Here is a 20,753-nt window from a genome sequence, read left to right on the forward strand (position 1 = left end):
CATCTTGGGTGAGGAGGAGTGCTCTCGCTCACACACACACACACACACACACACACACACGCACACACACATAGACAGACACACACACACACACACACACACGCATAGACAGACACACACACACACACACGCATGTACGCAGGCACGCATGCACGCACATACACACACACACACGCACACACGCACACACACACACACACACACACACACACACACACATACTGATAGGCACAAACAGACACACATACACACACACACACACGCACACACAGATAGACAAGAGCTTGCACCCCCCCCCTCTCTCTCTCTGTCTCTCTCTCTCTCTCCCTGTCTCTCTCTCTCTCTCTCTCTCCCTGTCTCTCTCTCTCTCTCTCTCTCTCTCCCTCCCTGTCTCTCTCTCTCTCTCTCTCTCTCCCTGTCTCTCTCTCTCTCTCTCTCTCTCTCTCTCCCTCCCTGTCTCTCTCTCTCATCAATCAGTTCAGTTGAAAAGGCTTTATTGGAAATTGAAAACAAAATAAAAGGTACAATTAAAACAAACACATGAAAATATTGGTGTATATAATATTGTTTATGGCTTAATATATATATAAATTGTTGAAAGGGAGAACATAACCTCACAGAGGATATGGAAGTATTCTGGATACACTGGACAATGCTTAGAATAAGTTAAACTTTGGTTCAAGTTATATCTCTTAGGTTTGTTTCACACCGAATCCATAGTCGCATCCTACAGTCGGATCCTCGCCTCCTCCTGGCCGTGGAATGAACTGCGTCTCGGTTTGGCATTACAAAATACAGCCGTGTGTGTCGGGGAAAGCCGGAGAGCTCCTTTTCTCCAGTACAGCAGCGTCGTTTGCTCTGTGGACATTTCTTTGGGCCGAAACCGGTCAATCAACCGACGAGTTGGAAAATGTGAACGTATCCCGAAAATTGTAATGGTTTTCACGTGCGGAGTCCGACTCTCTATAGCAGGGGGCCGGGAACCTTTTTGGCTGGGAGAGCCATAAAAGCCAAATATTTCCAAACGTATTTCTTTGTGAGCCATATAATATTTAATAAAACTGAATGCAACTTAATGCGTGCATTTTTTAAGTAGGGCATACATTTTTAACGTATAACACATCTCTGAGTACTTAAAAAAGCGCTATATGTAATAAATTTCTCTTTATTCTTCTTAATAATATTGTTGTTGTACTGTAGCTAACCAATACTAAATGAAATACTTTTTACCATGATGCGACTTCTGGTGCTGCATGGTTTTGCGAGATGGCCTTGTGGTTCATACGTAGTGAGGTTCAGCTTCATGCCGCGTTGAGGCGTCCATCAGTTCGACGTGAGCGTAGGTTGCTCTTAATGTTTCTCAGGCGCCAGAAAGACGGCTCACATGCGTATGTAGAGCCAGACATGGTCAAAACGGCAATACTCACACGCTGCCTCGTGTGCTATGTGACGGGAAGCTCGTTGCAAGTTTTAAGAATCAGCTGGTCTTCAGGTTCAAGTTCAAGAGATTATTTGTCACATACATGTTGAAGTTTTTTCCCATTTCTGTCCACTTGTGCTCAGCTGATTGCTCCGACTGGAGGCAGGGAGTTTTCTTAATGTTCGTCCGTCTTACAGAGGGGATCGGCGCACGGGCTCGTAAGCAGCCCGGCAGTGGAACGCCGTCCCTCCTGCGCCCGAGAGGATCATTATTATCCACAATTATCATAATAATCCTCAGTGACATATATAATTGTGGCCTGCGTGGCGCATATTAATATGAACAATAAAACTCTCGGCCATGCGGGCGAACCACGGCCAGAAAGACTCCGTCTCCCTCCCTAAACCCTCACCTGTGGCCGGGACTCCCACAAGTGGCGCCTGAGCAGAGACCCGGGAGGGGCAGTCTTTCTGTGGTCCGCAGTCGGTGCTTGACTACGCCCCTTTGTCCGCCGCGTTTTTTGAATTCTATTTTAAAAATTGTAATTTCTCTTCCCTGTTTTACTTTAAAATGACACAGAATAATTATTTATTACTTGGTAATTGTGATGAAAAATTTTAGCTCAAAATTGTCTGCGAGCCATATACCGTCATCGAAAAGAGCCATAATTGGCTCGCGAGCCATAGGTGCTCGACCCCTGCTCTATAGGGATGAATGGACTTACGCTTAATTCTTGTCGTTTGTCGGATTGGGTGTGAAGCTGGCCTCGCTCTCGCGCTCTGGGATTCTTAAGGGGACACGCACACTCAGCACTCTTTAGCTTTTTAACCCTAAAGAATCCAACCCTCGCAGCTGTAACATCCATCCTACTCTTCCCTCTCCTTCCTCGCCCGCCTCCCCCCCCGGTCTCCAGGTTTCATCGCGGCGGACATTAAAGGCACCGGCTCGTGGACCCAGCTCTACCTGATCACCGACTACCACGAGAGCGGCTCGCTGTACGACCACCTGCGCTCGTGCACGCTGGACGGCCGCGCCATGCTCCGGCTGGCCTACTCCTCCGTGTCGGGCCTGTGCCACCTCCACACGGAGATCTTCGGCACGCAGGGCAAGCCGGCCATCGCCCACCGAGACCTCAAGAGCAAGAACATCCTGGTGAAGAGGAACGGCACCTGTTGCATCGCAGACCTGGGGCTGGCCGTCAAGTTCATCAGGTGAGGGCTGCTGGTCGGGGATAGAGGATCCCGTTCTTTGAGTAAATGTAACGGCTGCTACTTGGTTTAATTTGGGTTTTGTTTGTTTGTTGATTTTGTATTATTATTGTTATTTTATTCTACTGTTTTTTCATTTCACCTTTCATTTTTTTTTACCTTTTTGTTATTTTACCTAATTGTAAGGAGGCTGCTGCTTGGTTTAATTATGATTATGTTTTGCTGATTTTATTGTTATTTTTTATTTGTTTATAATTTTTCATCTATTATTTATTTTTATTGTTATTATTAAAGATTTATTTTATTTATTTTCTTGTTTTTACTTTACTTTTTTTATTTTACTTAATTGTTTATTTGATTTGTATTTATTGTATTATTATTATTATTATTATTATTATTATTATTATTATGATTATTATTTTTGTTGTTGTTATTATTGTTATTATTATAATAATAATTATTATTATTAATAATGATAATAATGATAATAATAACAATAATAATAATAGTAGTAGTAGTATTTATTAATATTAAATTATTATTATGTATTATTTTTTATTTTTATTAATATATATTTTTATTATTTGATAAAATTATAAGGTAAACTTAACTAGAATGAGCAAAAATAAGATGCAGTTTCATGTTTTTTTATTATTTGAATGGGATTATTTTTCAAAATGATCACTTGAGGTTTGTGTAGCGCGTTAAAATTTCCCAAAATGTTTCTGGTTCCACTTTCCAGTTTAGAATCCAATGAACATTACAATATTAACAGGCAGAGCATTTTCTTTTATTCCAATTATGATGACTGAACTTCGACCTGTCATTCAGTTTAAAAATCAGATGCATTCGTCCTTCACAATGTTATAGATGTTAACTGCCAATGCTTCAAATAGCTTATGTTCATTTTAGGGGTCGAATTTTTGAATTTGGATGACTGAGAACTCAGCGTCTTGCACCATAAATGAATTTCATCTTTATTTCCCCAGTGACACCAATGAGGTGGACATCCCCCCCAACACCAGGGTGGGCACCAAGCGCTACATGCCCCCCGAGGTGCTGGACGAGACCTTGAACCGCTTCCACTTCCAGTCCTACATCATGGCCGACATGTACAGCTTCGGCCTCATCCTGTGGGAGATCGCACGCCGCTGCGTCTCGGGAGGTAAAGGGACAGAATTCAGCCCTTAATCAAACTACACACTCATCACACACACGTCACACATGCCTACATTACACATTACATTATATTATATCATTGTCGGTGTTTCTCAACTGGCCCCGCCTCAGGATCCGCATTTGACCCAGAACATTATTTTAGACTAAAATCCTTCTGATTGATTTTGCAAAAACAATAATAACAATAATGCTTTTGTGCGCTGTTTTTAACACTATGTGGAGAGTATGGAGGAACAATTTGCGAACACTTGTAATGATTTAATTTCACCCAACAACATCTGAGTGATGGTTGGAAAATAAATAAAAACACAGCATGAGAAATTCGGTGAGTATGAATTTGAGATTTTTGAAGAAGTGGACGTACGTATATGCCCACGATCCACTCAGAATGGACCAGTTTAAATTGAAATAACATGAGTGTGTTAGAAATGTAGTACTTGGCGTAAAGTTTTTTTTTCTCATGCATGTCCTCATTTGGCTTGCTTTTTGTTTATACATATATATATATATACAAATCTGAATTGTTTTTTTTTTCTTTAACTAAAATAACAGTGTTATAAATGTAGTAGAGTAAAAAGTATAGATTTTTTGCTTTGAAATGTACTTAAAAATTGACTTACGGTAACAAAGTCCTTCTACTGTGTCACTTCCCACCAGACCGGATACACACCATACAAACATAGATATACCTTAATTTTTTTATATTTTTTCTACATGCTAATTAATAAGAAAAACGATAGTATAAAATAGAACAAATAACAGAAAATTAAACTAAAATGAAAATGCAGGGATCCTGGAGGAGTACCAGCTGCCGTACCACGACCTGGTGCCCACGGACCCCTCGTACGAGGACATGCGGGAGGTGGTCTGCATCAAGAGGCTACGGCCCTCCTTCCCCAACAGATGGACCAGCGACGAGGTGGGAGCCCTCACACACACAGACACACACACACACACAGCAAACACACACACACACACACACACATCAAACACACACATATACACATAAACAAAATGGCTGACTCTGGCGGCCCCGTGTGTTCACAGTGTTTGCGGCAGATGGGGAAGCTGATGACTGAGTGCTGGGCTCACAACCCGGCCTCGCGGCTCACGGCGCTGCGCGTGAAGAAGACGCTCGCCAAGATGTCCGAGTCGCAGGACATCAAGCTGTGACGCCGCCACGCGTGCGTGCGTGCGTGTGTGTGTCTGCGGTCGTCCATGTTTTTTTTACACACACGTTGCCTTGGACTTACAAGACCCACGAGCCTTTTGGGGGAAGAGTAGGACAGGATTGGGAAGGAAGGATGGAAACAAACCTGAAGCCCTGAACCTCAACCTGAACTTCAAGTCCACCGCCCCCCTCGTCGCCCTTCAAAGTAAAAGCTCTTTTGGATGTAAAGAGGACTAAACCTTGGTTCAAGAAATGATATTTCAAAGGTCCAGAGAGGAGCCGATCTTCTTTTTTTTCGGGACCATTCGAGGACTCTTAAAACCAGGAAAAGAAGCGTGGCCTTGAAAATAATAATAAAAAAACATTCAATTTTAGCTCCAGAAATTGGTAAAAAAGTTAAAAAAAAAAAAAAGAAAAAAGGCTACTGAGGTGAACCAGTGAATGGGAAAATAACCCAGTGCTTTCTGTGAAAGCTGCTCTACCTGTAGCTAAAGGTTGGAGTGATAGACTAGAGGATGTGAATAAAAGGCTGAATCTTTAATCGTAACGAGACACCGTCTTTTAAAACCCAGTGCACCACTACTGGCTGTGTTAATAAAGTTTTTTTCGATACACTGACTGGACCGACAGAGTACGTGACGGCTACACGGACATCCAGGCTTTAAAAGATGTGCTGGTTTTGTTGGTAATGTTTGTTGAAAAAAGAAAAAAAAAAAAAAGGAACCGAAACATCTTATTTTCCATGTATATTGACACTTTGAGATTCTAAGAGAATAATAAAAAAGTTTCTATGGCCAAAACCGGTTCTGGATTTCGGGGGTCGCAGGGCAGTTTCCTTGTGTGTCGGTGTCTGTTATTACAGTTTAATAAAGATTTTTAGTGTTAAGTGAGACGTGTAAAGCTGGTTTTGATCCGTGACGAAGGGGCTATGACCTTGCGTTCCCAACAAAAATTAACAAAATAAATAAACTGCATAAATAAATACCCTCCGATGAAACTAAAGTCTAGCTTTAAGCCACTAAAAAAAGACCCTTATCCCCTACCCGGCTCTCCAGCAGCAAAATGCCATGCTTTTATTATACCTGACATTTCGGAGGAGACGGAAAAATATATATCAACATTACTGAGGAATGTTAAAGTTCATCAAATTCTATCCTGGTGCCCGGCTAGAGAAAGTGCCCTATGGGACCCTCCCTTCCCCTTTCCTCGCCATGCTGTGATATTGCAGAAAGATGTGACCACATCCTCCCTGTTTGGAGGCTATACGTGGTATGATTTGCAGAAAATCTGGATCTCTGGGTAAAACCTTCCGTAAGAGGATTACATCATAATCAATACATGATCCACCCTGGTTCCATCTGGTCCTGATGTGTCCATCCAAGTCCCGTTCCTCGAAGGAAATGACGGGAGGAGACGCTCGAGCTTTGTACGCAGTGCATCAAGGCCACAAGAGGAAGATTTCGGGGGGGGGGGGGGGGGGGGGGGGTCGGCCCTGCGAGCCACATTTAATTTTTTTTGCAAATGACTAATTATATAATTATATATACAAAACATATATAATTTCTTAATTATAATAATAATAATAATAATAATAATAATAATAATATCCTGATTTCCTTCTTATAATGCGCCTCCCACAAGAAAAGACACAGGTTGAGGACATTTGAGCAGCAGAAAAAACAGCAAAGGTAAAAAGAAGCAGCTTCCTATGATTATAAACAAGGAACATATCAGTGTGTAAACAAAACAAACAAACAAAGAAAAACAACTGAAAAGATCATGGAGCACATGTGTACATCCATCCAGACGAATCCAGGCAATAAGCAGACGGGGACAGGCGGATTTCTCAGCATTGCTTATAAATATAATTTATTAATTGTCTTAAAAATTCTTTCTTACACTTTGTACAGAGAACAGTTAGACAGAGCGGAGTGGAGGGACCATGAAGCGTTGCAGGAGAAGCCAGGAGGGACCCACCACAACCCCACCTCAAACCAAATAAAAACCAGAAATGAACATTAACATTCAAATTAAAATGCACTTACAAGCACAGCCGTAGATAAAGAGTTCTGATGCCAGGTTTGCATAGTAGACACTGCTTTTACAAAAAATAAAAATAAAAAATGAAATAAATAAAAACATACAAACTAGTATCTAATTGTACTGCACTTTTTTTTTGTTCTTCGTATTCTGACATTTTGCCAAATATAGCGGACAGTACACAACTGTACATACTGTGTCTAGAAAAAAATGCATTTTTTTTTTTACATCCCTCTCTTTAAACTTGACATGCGCTTTCTTGTTGAAACTCCCCCTTTTTAACTCCAGTATTTACCGGATTTATTCATAAATCCGGAAATACTGGATGATCTTTGGGCTGGATTTAAACAGGGACAGGACAATCTGAGTTAAATATATTTTGTGGCGCACAATTCATTTTCTAGCCGACTAAACAGAGGGAAAGACAAATAAAATATGTATTTTAAAGATATATATTTAAAAACGGATTTAAAAAAATATCAAAAACAATCAAGTTTTTTAAATTATACATTTAAAAAAAATACATTTCTTGAATATATTTTTAAATACTTTTTATACATCTTTTCAATACATATTTTCTTTATTTTTTATTAAAACGTGTTAAAAAAAAAAGGGGGTTTTGTTATGAGGAAACTGTGTCATTGGCCTTAATTCTCCTATAATGTGACATTCTGAGTTTGGGGAGATGGGGCTACGCTTTGGTTGAGGATCTTTGACAAAATATATATTCCTTTTGAAAATCATATTAAATGATTAACCTTCAGTATTTTATGTTTTAAGGCCGACATCTGCGTTTCAACTCGACCGACAGATCTGCTTTTATATAATGTTCTTCTGTTTTTATGTGTCTGGTTCTCCAAAAAGAAAAAGGACAATTCCATCTGGATTCCTCCTGTGAAGACACTCACGAGGAGATGAATTATGCTCCAGAAATATGAAAAATATGAAAAACAACAACAACAAGAACAAAAAAAACACTTTAGTGCCTGTTTGAACCCAGCCTCAGCCTCATATGATCTCTTCAACAAACCTGATGTCACTTTAGTTTTAATATGGCATCTCTCCATAGTTCAGAACAAAACAGTTTTTTTCTTTTGTTTATAACAATGTCCACATTACACGTTGTGGGTGCTGCCAAACATGATACTTACACCTCAAAAACTGTCACGATAAAACACTGCAGCTCTCGTGGTTTGAGCTGATTTTAAGATGTTTTTTTTTTTTTTTTTTTTTTTTCTGTTTTCTCAGTTTTCACATTGTTCATGGCGTTTTTTTTTTTTTTTTTTTGTTTTTTTGTTGTTTCTTTTCCTCAAATACATCACGCGACCCCAGAGGCTTTTAACCCCTGTTTAGAACTGATCGACAGGGCCTTCAGCACCGCATATGCACCAACACAAACTCAGTGTTCATTCATAAAACACAAAGAAAAACACTTTTTACATAGAGGCCCCGACTTCTTCATATGTAATGAGTCCTAACCCCCCCCCCCCCCCCCAAATAAAATAAAAATAAAAACACTGTTATTGAGTGTTAACTCAGTTAGTTTATGAATGGCCTTTGTAAAAAACATCTATGATAGAGACTCACACCTTGTTTTCTATACAGCCCATAACCTAAAAACGAAACTCAACCATAAACCCCCAAAAATAATATTGATGTATACAAATCAATAATAATAAAAAAATCAATGAATGACGATATGTGGGTGATACAATATCAGTATGAACATGATTTGCATGTATATACAAAGAAAAAGGACGAGAATCAAAATGTAAATGTTGTTCCATAAAAAGGCCACGGGGTGGCGCTAGTGACCACAGAAGTCAGATAAATAAAAATGACAGGAAGGCGTGGACGCAGATCACAAGACTGAGACCGACATTCTATGATGAAGTGACACCAAACACATGGAACGCCACGGTTTGCCGTATGAAGTGAGAACGGATGGATGGTTCACTCTTTGCGACACTAGCATTGATTTACTTTTAACACGATCACTTCCCCACCAAATTTTTGGCGTCACTCCTCCGCTGCCTTTCACCGAGCGCCGTCCGGAAACCGTGATTATAGCCTCCTTGATTCCAGGGTACGGTTCTCTCCACAAGCCTTTTTTATACCGGCGGTTAAAAGCGGCTGAAGGCCCCCGCCCTTCTGTGTCCGAAACCCTTTCTGTCACGAGGGGCCCGGCGTGGCCAAAGCGCTGCCACGGACGTGTCTGGCCGACGACCTTTGCGTCCTTCGCGGCGCAAAAGATAAAGAGGGGAGAGCGGAGGGCGTCCGAAAAACGCCGTCCAGCCAACCGACGCCGAGAAAAGAAAAGACGCCGCCGACGTCCGGGAACGAAACCCCCCCCCCCCCCGACGCTCCATTCTGCCGGGACCTTTGACCTCTGACGGACAGACCCCTGGACCTGCGGCGCCGGCGAGCTGCAGCGGCGAGAACGCGGCGCGGCCCGGGCTCACGGGAGCGAGAGGAGGAGGAGGAGGAGGAGGAGGAGGATCATCATCATGACTTTCCTTCCTTCCTCAGCTCCCCTGCTCCGGGAGGGAACCACCTGCTGCTGCTTCATCCTCCACCTCCTGTTTTCACTTGTTGTCATCACTTTAGTTCTTTAGTTTCGCTCCGTTTCCCCTGAGGGGGGCTTCCTGCGTCTCCCCCGTTACTCCACCCTCCCTCCCTCCCTCTCTCTCTCTCTCTCTCCCTCCCCCTCTCTCGTTGCTCTTTAGTCAGCCCTCCGCCCTTCCTCCCTGCGTCTCCTTCACTCTTCTTCCCCTCTCGCTTTCGTTCTCGCTCGTTCCCGTAGAAAACGTGCGGAGGTCGTCGCTTCTTTCCTTTTTCGCACTTGTTGTTGTTCTGACTTGAACGTTTGGTGCTCGGATGGAGAATGGACAAGGTCTTTTTTCGGCGGGTCGGCAATTTTTTGACCCTCCTCGACAATTAAAAAACGATTTTACCGGCGTTCCCACACACGCGCGCACATACACTCTCACACACACACGCACACACACGCACGCACACACACACGCACACACACACACGGTGCTCCTGCAGCTATTTCCTCTCTTCCCAGAAGCCACGGTGCAGTGTTTTAACCACAACTCAGTCGCCGTGGTGACAACTTATCATTATATATATATATATATATTTTTTTTTTTAAACGCTTGCGTCCGACTCGCTCGCCCCGTGTCGTTACATCATCCGTAGAATCCCGCCGCGAAATGTCCGGTCGCCGTCTCCCGGCGACCCCCACCCGCCGGGGGTCAGTGGTCCGCCATCATGGAGGGCAGGTTGCCGTCATGGCGACCCATCTCCTCCAGGACGGCCGCCAGCTCGTTCAGGTCGCCGTCGGGGAAGTGCTGGGCCTCCCACAGGTCGAGGATCACGCCCGTGGGACTGGACTTGGTGGCAAAGTAGTTCAGGTACCTGGAGGGGAGGCGTAAATCAATGTCCCAAAAACAATAACACCACAGCAGAGGGTGTGGCCCTGGAGTTTGACATTTATGGTCAAATCTTCACCGATGGGCACTTGTTCAACAATTATTCGCATAATTACGACCATCTTGTCTTGTGAGAAGTTCATTAAGTCCATCCAAAGTGGAATGAAATGATGTAACCCATAATAACCCATAATCCGGTTGAAAGGAAAGGGGGAAAAATTGGTCAGTGTTGAGAGTCTGAGTTTGGCAGAAGGGTTGATAATGTTCTAATAATCTGTCTGTCTCTGTCTCTCTCCGGAAAAAAAAAATTGTGTTTGCCTGAAAATACTTTATGTTTGTTTGTTTGTTTGTTTGTTTGTTTGTTTGTTTGTTGTTTGTTGTTTGTCTCCGTCTGACGGCTTCATTCCTGACGTGCTTTTCATGTCCTTTCCTCCCAATTCTCCATTTCACCCACTGACTGCCTCTGGCTCCAAACACCTTGTAAGGATCATCCATCCATCCAACCTTCCAACCAGCGCCCCACCCAATCACCCATCCACCCAACCGTCCATCCATCCATCCACCCAACCATCCATCCATCCACCCAACCATCCATCCATCCACCCAACCGTCCATCCATCCACCCAACCATCCATCCATCCACCCAACCATCCATCCATCCATCCATCCAACCATCCATCCATCCATCCATCCATCCATCCAACCTTCCAACCAGCCACCCACCCAATCACCCATCCGTCCATCCATCCATCCAACCATCCATCTATCCAACCTTCCAACCAGCCACCCACCCAATCACCCATCCACCCAACCGTCCATCCATCCATCCATCCACCCAACCATCCACCCAACCATCCATCCATCCAACCTTCCAACCAGCCACCCACCCAATCACCCATCCACCCAACCGTCCATCCATCCATCCATCCATCCACCCAACCATCCATCCATCCATCCATCCACCCAACCAGCCATCCATCCATCCATCCAACCTACTAACCAGCCACCCACCCAATCATCCATCCACCCAACCATCCATCCATCCATCCATCCACCCAACCAACGGACCATCCATCCATCCAACCAACCTCCCAGCCAACCACCCACCCATCCACCCAACATTCCATCCACCCAACCATCCATCCATCAACCCATCCCCTAATTCTGTCTGACATGGTGTGGTAGCATCCTCCTTAACGTGCCAAATAAGCACACTAGCACACAAGTGCTTCTATAGTATGTCCACACTATGCATCAGATAGGATGTTAAAAAACACCAGGATGCATTGTGCTGGAGCAACTTCCTTATGACAACAGCAACGTATGTGACAAAGATTCTCTTGAACTTGAACTTGAACCATAAGACCCTTCATCGCTCTCTATCGCCCCCCTACAGTAGGAGGAGGGAATATCAGGCCATAAGCGTTAAAAGACTAATGGCTAATGCGTGCGTGCGTGCGTGCGTGCGTGCGTGCGTGCGTCGGCTGGTGTGTCTGTGCGTGACTATGAAAGTTGATGGAGAAGCACGGGTCTGAATTTTAAAGCCGAGCCGCCGCCGCCGCCGCCGCTGCGATGCACAAACAATGAGAGAGCAGATGGCGCAGAAGGCCGGTTCTCTGTTCTTTCAACAATTCATCATCCTCCTCATGATTTATACATATCAGAGCAGAACCCGAAAGAAAAACAATTCTCAATGTGCCCCCGCTAGCTTGGAGCCATTGGAAGGTAATTAACACAAGCGTGAATACAAATGCAGTCTGAAAGTGTCTGTGTTGAATGGTTTATATCATTTTAACTGGAACCAACAATGGAGCAAAAAAAATAAATAAAATGTGATTATAACGTGCTTGTAGCGTTTGTAAAAAAGAAAGATTTATTCTCTTTAAAGAGACGTCGCAATACTTCTTTATTACCACAACACCTCCTCAATATCCTTACTTGAGCATTTATGCCAGATTCTTTTAAATGGAAATAAAGTATATACACTAAAGAAAACATATTTTGCTGAATCACTCAATCTGCAGTCAGCACTAGTGATAACGTTGTGATAACCCTCATTAAATAACAGCACCAGCCGCTTGGAGCGGCGTCCATTACCTGTCCAGGTTGAGCTTGTGGGCCAGCATCCTCCAGTCGTTGCCCCTGGTCTGGGGCGCGTCCAGGCTGCCGCACAGCTTCTGCCTGATGGACAGGGGGATGCGGAAGGCGTTGGGTCCCACCAGGGTGGTGATGCTGCTGGCCGGATCCATCAGGGACGTGTCTATGCACTGGACATCCTGGAAAAATCACAAAAAACCCCCCCCAAAAAAACAGCACAAGGGTTTTTTTTAACAGAAGTACTCTGATACTCGATTATGATCGGTCGATAGCGGCCATCAGCAGTCAGTTATTTCTGAATAATGACCGCGGTTCTGTTAGTAATGGCTGCTGCCACGGGCAACCACTCTGTGATTCCGTCCCTGGATTATCGCCCCTCGCGTCACACCGCCTCCAGTGCGTGCTCATGCTAACACTAGCGCGTGTCACCCGCACGAGCTGTCATCTGCGCCAGGTACAGCACGCCCACGAAGCACAGGGACCCACCCGTCCACCTGCTCAGTTTGCCTCGGAAGTTGTTGGACCGCGTCCGTACGTTTTTATGTGAAAACCAATTGATCTCCCCTAAGGTGTAAACTTTGATCGTCTGGACATCCCGTGTGGGCAACGGGACAAACAGCCGCAATCTGTTTCCTCATCCGCGTCAACCTTATCAGCCAGCAGCGTCTCCGCCACCTCCCCACCCGCTTCCCCCCCGATCACCTACCGAGGTGATCGGGGGGGAAGCGGGTGGGAACTCTGCGCCAAGGGAACGGGAGCAGAAAAATAAGTCAATAACTACATGGTCACATTATATCCCTGAAATGTTGGTCTTGTCTTGATAATCGGATGCTTGTGAATACAGTTTCAGTGCAGACAATGTAGCTTTTCCGGGCTTCCGGAAATTGGCCGATCGGGAGAAAGTGGGCTTTTAGGGAGGGGGGGGCTGAAAGAGACCGGAGCTCATATGTTTCAGACAGAGGCTGAACTGAGCAAAAGAAAAATGGCCAGTATACACCGATCAACCACTGACCGGTGAAGTGAATAACATTGATCATCTCGTTCCAATGGCACCTGTCGAGGGGTGGGATGGATGAGGCAGCAAGTGAACGGTCAGTTCTTGAAGTTGATGTGTTGGAAGCAGGAAGTGGTCAAGCGTAAGGATCTGAGTGACTTTGGCAAGAGCCAAATTGTGATGGATAGAAGACTGGGTCAGAGCATCTCCTAAACAACAGGTCTTGTGGGGTGTTCCCGGTACGGAGTGGTTAGTACCTACCAAAAGTTGTCCAAGGAAGGACAACCGCTGAACCGGCGACAGGGTCATGGACGCCAATGGGTTCATTGATGCACGTGGGGAGTGAAGTCCAGCCCATCTGGTCTGATCCCACAGAAGAGCTACTGTCGCACAAATTGGTGAAAAAGTTGATGCTGCTACAATAGAAAGGTGTCAGAACACACAGTGCATAAAAGCTTGCTGCGTATGGGGCTGTGTAGCTGCAGACCGGTCAGAGTGTCCACGCTGACCCCTGTCCACCACCGAAAGCACCTACAATGGACACGTGACCGTCACAACTGGACCATGGAGCAGTGGAAGAAGGTGGCCTGGTCTGATGAATCACGTTTTCTTCTACGTCATGTGGATGGGCGGGGTTAGGCTCCGATCCGATGCAGCATCTGTAGGATGTGCTTGAACAACAAGCCAGATCCATGGGGGCCCCACCTCACAACTTCCAGGACTTAAAGGATCTGCTGCTCACGTCTTGGTGCCAGAGACCACAGGACACCTTCAGAGGTCTTGTGGAGTCCATGTCGATGGGTCAGATGTTTTGGCGGCACGAGGGGGAGCTACACACTATAAGTGGTTATTAGTGGTGGTTTTAATGTTGTGGCTGATCAGTGTAAGATAAATAATGTTGTTTTAAACTGTGAATCATGCAACGCTCCTCTGCTGGAGTTAGAGGATGAAAACATAGTGTGGAAATGAGCATCATAGGTCCCCTTTAAACGTCTGACGTTTACACGCAGCTTCCATGATGACATTTTCAACTCGTCCACTGAGATGAGTCTTGACTGAATAGAAATGTGTCTATGATGCGTTCATCTGTCCCTTCGTCTTTTAATGCTCTCTCTCTCTCTCTCTCTCTCTCTCTCTCCCTCTCTCTCTCCCTCTCTCTCGCTCTTCCATTAATCTGCCTCTCCTGAGCTGAGAGGAAGCGGCGCTTTAATGACTGGGACTTGGCAGAGGGAACAATGGCTGCCCCTGTTGGTGTAAATGATTAGTGTTTACAGCCTCGACTTGGTCTGCCTTTCTTTTCTTTTTTTATCGGAGGGAACCCTCCCGCCGCCTCGCCCGGAGCGATTGAGTGATTGATGCTCCGGGACATTTCTCCGTTTCAGCTCATTTTTATTTTTGCTGAAATAATAAATGCTCTAACCTTGTCGTCCCCCCCCCTCCCCCCATTATCTTACATGTGGGGGACGTCAGACTCCTTTAGCGCAACAACAAACCACTTGATGCGGAAATACGGCTTGGAGGAATAGTAGTTTACTAGATTTCTTCCGTAACCAGGTGCATTTATTTACATTCGATATTTTAGGGTCAACGTCGTTCGAAGGATGAGGGCTGTTTAGGGGAGGAATGTGTCGGTCTGTTGATGAACACGTTCTTTATTTATCGATTTGAGGCGCATGCTGTGTGCTGGTGTTGCGTTGGTTAAATGAAATAAAATATTTGGAATACTTTAAAGTCATAGTGATATATTTGTTACTCTGTAACCATACCCTGGTTATTGGCCAACAGAAACACTCCCCAAAAATATCATGACTTTAAGAACTTTTCATAGTACCGTACCGTACATAGTATATATAGTACCGTACATAGTATAGTTTCCGTGGCAAAAAAAATATTATTATTATTATTATTATTATTATTGTTGTTATTATCATAGTTATTATTATTATTATTATTATTATTATTATTATTATTATTATTATTATTATTAATATTATTATTATTATTATTATTAATAATAATAATAATAATAATAATAATAATAATAATTGTTATAATAAAAAATATATATGATATAATTTTTTTTTAATAATTATTGTTCTAAAAACAGATACAAAATTATTAAAATAAAATAATTATTTTTTGGTTGAGGGAAAACAGTATTTAGAAAATACTGCCAATAGCACCATGAATTGAGCATCAATTATCTATCTGCCGATATCTGCGCCGTCTTAGCGTCTGATTCATAAAAGATATTGCGCTAATGATATTACAGCGCAAACACGGCCATAAAGATTTTCTGCTGAGCGCAATTTGCCCTTATTTTGGGTCTGATTCGCGCGGAGATGCACGGATTAAAAGACGCTATACTATTAGATTAAAATTGACTAGTATTTTTAAGTTTATGTGCAGTGACTATAAAAGATTTAAATAGTATGAGTAAATTTATAATAAAACTTACTCTTCCCACATATTTCATTTATGACATGAATGTGCATATATTACAATTTTAACTTGAGAAATTCTAGTTCTCTCTGAATCTTAAAATTATGTAGAAATTCTGACAGTTCATTTAAAATTTCACTGAACCACAAAGTTCATTTTTTCTGTGCGGGCTGAACACCATGGCCAATGCCATCTATCATTCAATGTCAATTTTGACCACTCCATCACTATTCCCTAACGTTTGTAACTCCTAATCTGTTTTAACAAGATGCGTTTTGAAAACCATGCTCTGCTTGACTGCTCCCTTGGGATGCTTTGACAGTAATAATAATTATTACAATAATAATGAAAGTATTATTTATAAATAATATTAAATATTATTTTAAATGTGCTTCAGTCACCACCAGGTCCCTGCAGACGGTCATAGCCTCTCTGCGTGTGGCTATAGCGACGCTGTTTGTGAATTGGACGTGATTTGCAAAGAGGCTCATTTGCATAGAAAGGGGCATAGACATTTTACACCAAATGTTTGCATAATACCTAGTTTAAACACACGCAAATAGCGCCGGGAACACGGCGACGCTATTTGCGAGGCAGGGCATGGAGCGGTGCACCGTTTCATCGTTTGCTGCTTTGTGAATTATACGCTCGCTTTCTCTGTTATTTGTGGATTCGCCCCTGTTGTGTATGAAAGGTTATATTATTATTATTATTATTATTATTATTATTATTATTATTATTATTATTATTATTATTAATAATAATAATTTCAGTATGATTATCACAGCATGTTGGAATAGATGCTATGGCACGCTGGGAGGTGCTAGTATGTAGTTACTGTATATGTTTATAATAATGGGTGGGTGTACTGCCTAGACGATCCTTACCTCCTCCAAGGTGTTGCTGAGCTGGAAGATCTGGCCCTCGCCCTCCACTTGCCGGACGCACAGCTTGCAGCTCAGCTCGGAGGTGGCCGCGCTCAGCCTCTCCAGGGTGAAGGTGCAGTGCAGCGCCCGCTGGCTGCCGCTCCACACCTGGTAGAAGGAGATCTCCTGGGAAAACGCCCCGAAAAAAAGCCCCAAAAAAAGCCGTCAAAGGTCTTTAAAGGTTCAGTAGCTCTGCGTGTACTCGGTTTGTTTTGAGGGGAAGGACGAGGCGAGACGGGGTCGGGCCCGGCGCCACCGGGCGGCAAGAGTTGAATTTTTTTCGAGCGCTTTCACAGCAATATTGCAGCGACGTGAACAATGGACTGATTGAGGTTTGAATTACAGTCAACCTCATTTGTTACTTCGTACACATAATACAGAAGCACATGGCTAATTATTGTGCAGAATGATGTCATCGGACCTTCCCCTCACTTGCCATGATTGGTGCCGTTACTGTTGCCCGCGCCCAACCCCCCAGGTGCAGGTGGAGCAGGTGGAGCAGCAGGAGGACCCGGGACCTTCGCAGTACCAGACGAAGCCATTTTCCCCCCTTAACCTCCTGACTACTGCCCCAGATAGCATCCATTGCACTGGCGCCATCCTCCTTGTTCTCTTTGCATTGGATTTGTCCAATCCATCGAGGGTGAAGATGTCAGCGTTATGGAAAGTAGACGGCGATTTCTCACAAACTTCACTTTGTTATCATCGCAGGGGCGGCTCCGTGGAATACTTGCTTCTGATTGGTCGACAGCGGTAATCAGTCGGTCATTTCTCAATAATGTCGCCTCAATGCTAAACACTAGCTGGTGGCGCCATCTAGTGACGAGACTCAGGAACTACTACCGAAGACTGGAAGAGGTGAATGCGCACGTCGGTATTTACATCGCGTTCACCGTGACTTGTCATGTAAATGTCGCAGATTTCACATTAATAACAGTGAATAGCTTCATCACGTGGAGGGAGAAGTTGTTGCGCAAAGTGAATATTCAGCTCGGTGGCTGCGGCGTCGGACAGGTTGTCATGGAATAATGTTTCTCAGCGGAAGCTCTTAAACCGCTCGTAATACGATCATTTCAAATCAATATCCCGTTGAAACGTATTATTTTATTTAGTAAGGAGCCGCGTAATACAATTGTGCGCGGCCAGATGGTGAGTATTGCAGAATAAGCCCCTTCGGAGAGACCGATACAAGTTGACCACAAGCGTCCGACGGTTCTTCGCGACACTGACACGAAAAGCTTCAGTTTAATGTGAAGCTTCAACCCAAACAAAGGAAAACACCTCCGACGTCGTTTTACGTGAAACGGGCTCAGACGGCGAAATTCCCAAACTCCCTCCCACAGCTGATGAGAGAAAGGCCATCAGCATCCACTGGGTTTTGTAATTGGACATTTGATTTGACGTTTTATTTTTTTTTTCAAGATGTCTGAGGCTTTGGATGTAAAAAATTGATTCGTCGCTGACGCTGAGAATTGATTTTTTTTATTTTTATTTTTTTATTTTTTTTCAAATTCGAGAGATTGAATGATGATTGTTTGCAATTGTCGGCAGAGAGAGAGAGAGAGAGAGAGAGAGAGAGAGAGAGAATGTGTGCTCCTCTGACCTGGTACTTGGCGATGAGCTTGCTCTTCCAGTGTGTGTGTGGGACGTCGTGGATGGACAGCCTCAGGTTGTGTGTACTGTCCTTAAAGTTCAGGCTCTTGGGCTCGTCCAGCAACTTCCCCCCCATCTGCGTCTCCATCTGAAGCACCTCCTGCAGAGACAATATTCAAACCTTAAAAGTCATTTCATATTTAAACCTTGAAGGCATTTCTGCACCTTCTACTTATTTTATAGGTATGTTGCATTTTTACATTTTTTCTGGTTTCTATTTAGGTTTATTTTATTGTTTTTTGTTTTTTTTACATATTTAGGTTTCAATTGTTTATCATTAGGTTATGAAATATAGCCCATTTTTGTTGTTTTCTGTCCATTGTTTATTTATGCATTTATTTTCATTCTAAGGGTTATTTTTATTGTTAATTGTTTAGGTTCACTGTATATTATCAATTTCTATATTTCCAATAATTAAACTTTATCAACTTTCAAATCAATTCAATCCAAACAGGTCACAAGATCATATGGCTTGTTATTCATTTGCCCGATAGTATTTAGTATTTTATGAGAGAAAGTAAACGTGTTTCTCCCAGAAATAAAGTTAAAATATCAATAATCTATTTTCAATGTTTTGATGAACTAATTGGTTCCATGCAACATGGCGGGAGCCTCCATCGCATGTAACACACAATTTCTGCTGTCCACATGTTTTTGACATTTTTCTTCTCCAAAGAGAGATAAATACGCTTGTTTCTTCAGCCATTGCAGAGTAAAATCATCGGAAATTATTTATTTTAAACATTTTAATGAACAGACTGGCGGGGAGAAACTTCTGATGTCCAAAAATAATTTGTTTTTAGACATTTTTCCTTCTTCAAAGACAGAGAAATGCACATGCAGGTATTTTTCCACCATTAAAGAGTAAAATGCTTGAAATGAATAAAATCGGTTTGATGCAACACCTCATCCTATTTAAAATGAAAATGGCTTGGCCGCCTGCCACCGCCAGGATATTAACTAAGCGACTGCATATTAATACGCTCATACGAACACATAAACATATTCACCAACGCACAAACACGACGTTTCTACATGCATCTGCACACGCACACGTTTATTATTTTATCATCAAAGTGTAGGTTTATTGGCGTGTCTTCAGAAACCTTCCCACGGCTGAAGGGAAATAATCAATTCCTCCTCTGTCATCTTCCTACGCAGCCGCTCCTCTCACCACAGCACACACATCCAATCATTAAAAACTGAAAAAAAAAAACCCCAAAAACAAACAAAAAGCCTGAAATTTGTTTTTTGTTCCCTAACTCCGACGGTTGCGTTTGAAATGTAAAAAAACAAACCAAAAAAAAACGGAAGTGTGTGTGTGTGTGTGTGTGTGTGTGTGTGTGTGTGGGCGTGTGTGTGTGTGTGTGTGTGTGTGTGTGTGCGTGTGCGTATGACACATGGTGTTTCCAGAGCCGCGGCACATTTCCGATGCTAATCTGCCTCATCAGATGGTCCCGCCGGCGCTTCGCAGTATTTGCAATCCGCTGTGTTTTGACATTGCTTGACCCCCCCTGTTTTAAAAAAATGTATTTCTCGCTCCTCCTCGGCGGCAGAAACAGCTCCCGTCCATGACTCCGCAGAGATTCACTCTTATTCTCTTAATTTGTTTTATGTTTCTCAAAGAGCAGCACACGCCTTTAAAGCAAAATCGGATTACTCGCCTCCTCGGGTTATGGGATACAGCCGTTACGCGCCTGATAATGTTTTTTTTTGTATTTGGGGGGAGGCGGGGGCGTCTCCGCTACCCGCACCATCTGAGGAGATTTTTATTGTTCGATTGAATTAAAATCCAAACTTCCACACCTGTCTGTACTCTAGCTATGGAGAAAACTACGGAAAAGTCATTAATGCACATTATAATGTACGTTTTATAATGATTACGTTTCACTATTAATCACTTTGCTTGGGGAGCACGATGAAGCTCTTGGAGGATCCTCCGGGGGTCCCCAAACCCCACGTTGAGAAATACTGGTTTACACAGTGTGTTTATCTATTTATTCTGCTCTTATATTTAACTAAAGTTCCTCTAGAATTGACTAAACAATGCGTGCATATAAGTCAGTAACGTTCCCTTGAATCCTTTTTTTTGGGGAAAATTGTGGTTTAATTATAAGTTAGCCCCGCTTATGTCTTGAAGATGAAATAGCGAAGTTTAACCTTTATCAATTATAAATAATTTAGCT

The 20,753-nt window shown here is 43.2% G+C and overlaps 2 protein-coding genes across 3 annotated transcripts in view; one reads left to right on the forward strand and one right to left on the reverse strand.

Moving 5' to 3' along the window:
- The window catches only part of bmpr1ba (bone morphogenetic protein receptor, type IBa), a 96,415-nt gene extending 90,517 nt beyond the window's left edge, over positions 1 to 5,898 (forward strand). For both annotated transcript variants that reach the window (XM_080003830.1, XM_080003831.1), the window contains 5 exons: positions 1 to 8; positions 2,334 to 2,631; positions 3,618 to 3,793; positions 4,596 to 4,726; positions 4,855 to 5,898. The exon at positions 1 to 8 is cut by the window's left edge and continues 185 nt beyond it. In XM_080003830.1, the coding sequence (XP_079859956.1) occupies positions 1 to 8; positions 2,334 to 2,631; positions 3,618 to 3,793; positions 4,596 to 4,726; positions 4,855 to 4,980 (739 nt within the window). In that variant the 3' untranslated portion in view covers positions 4,981 to 5,898. The remainder of the gene's footprint in view (positions 9 to 2,333; positions 2,632 to 3,617; positions 3,794 to 4,595; positions 4,727 to 4,854) is intronic.
- A 4,380-nt stretch (positions 5,899 to 10,278) lies between these two features.
- The window catches only part of LOC307233356 (netrin receptor UNC5C-like), a gene marked incomplete at its 3' end in the record, with an annotated part of 221,372 nt that continues 210,897 nt past the window's right edge, over positions 10,279 to 20,753 (reverse strand). Inside the window, exons 15-18 of the mRNA XM_080004684.1 lie at positions 18,518 to 18,667; positions 16,876 to 17,040; positions 12,553 to 12,731; positions 10,279 to 10,441 (exon numbers count right to left, since the gene is read on the reverse strand). Of these exons, the coding sequence (XP_079860810.1) occupies positions 10,279 to 10,441; positions 12,553 to 12,731; positions 16,876 to 17,040; positions 18,518 to 18,667 (657 nt within the window). The remainder of the gene's footprint in view (positions 10,442 to 12,552; positions 12,732 to 16,875; positions 17,041 to 18,517; positions 18,668 to 20,753) is intronic.

The sequence above is a fragment of the Zeus faber genome (assembly GCF_960531495.2).
Source record: "Zeus faber genome assembly, chromosome: 7".
NCBI classification, from domain to species: Eukaryota; Metazoa; Chordata; class Actinopteri; order Zeiformes; family Zeidae; genus Zeus; species Zeus faber.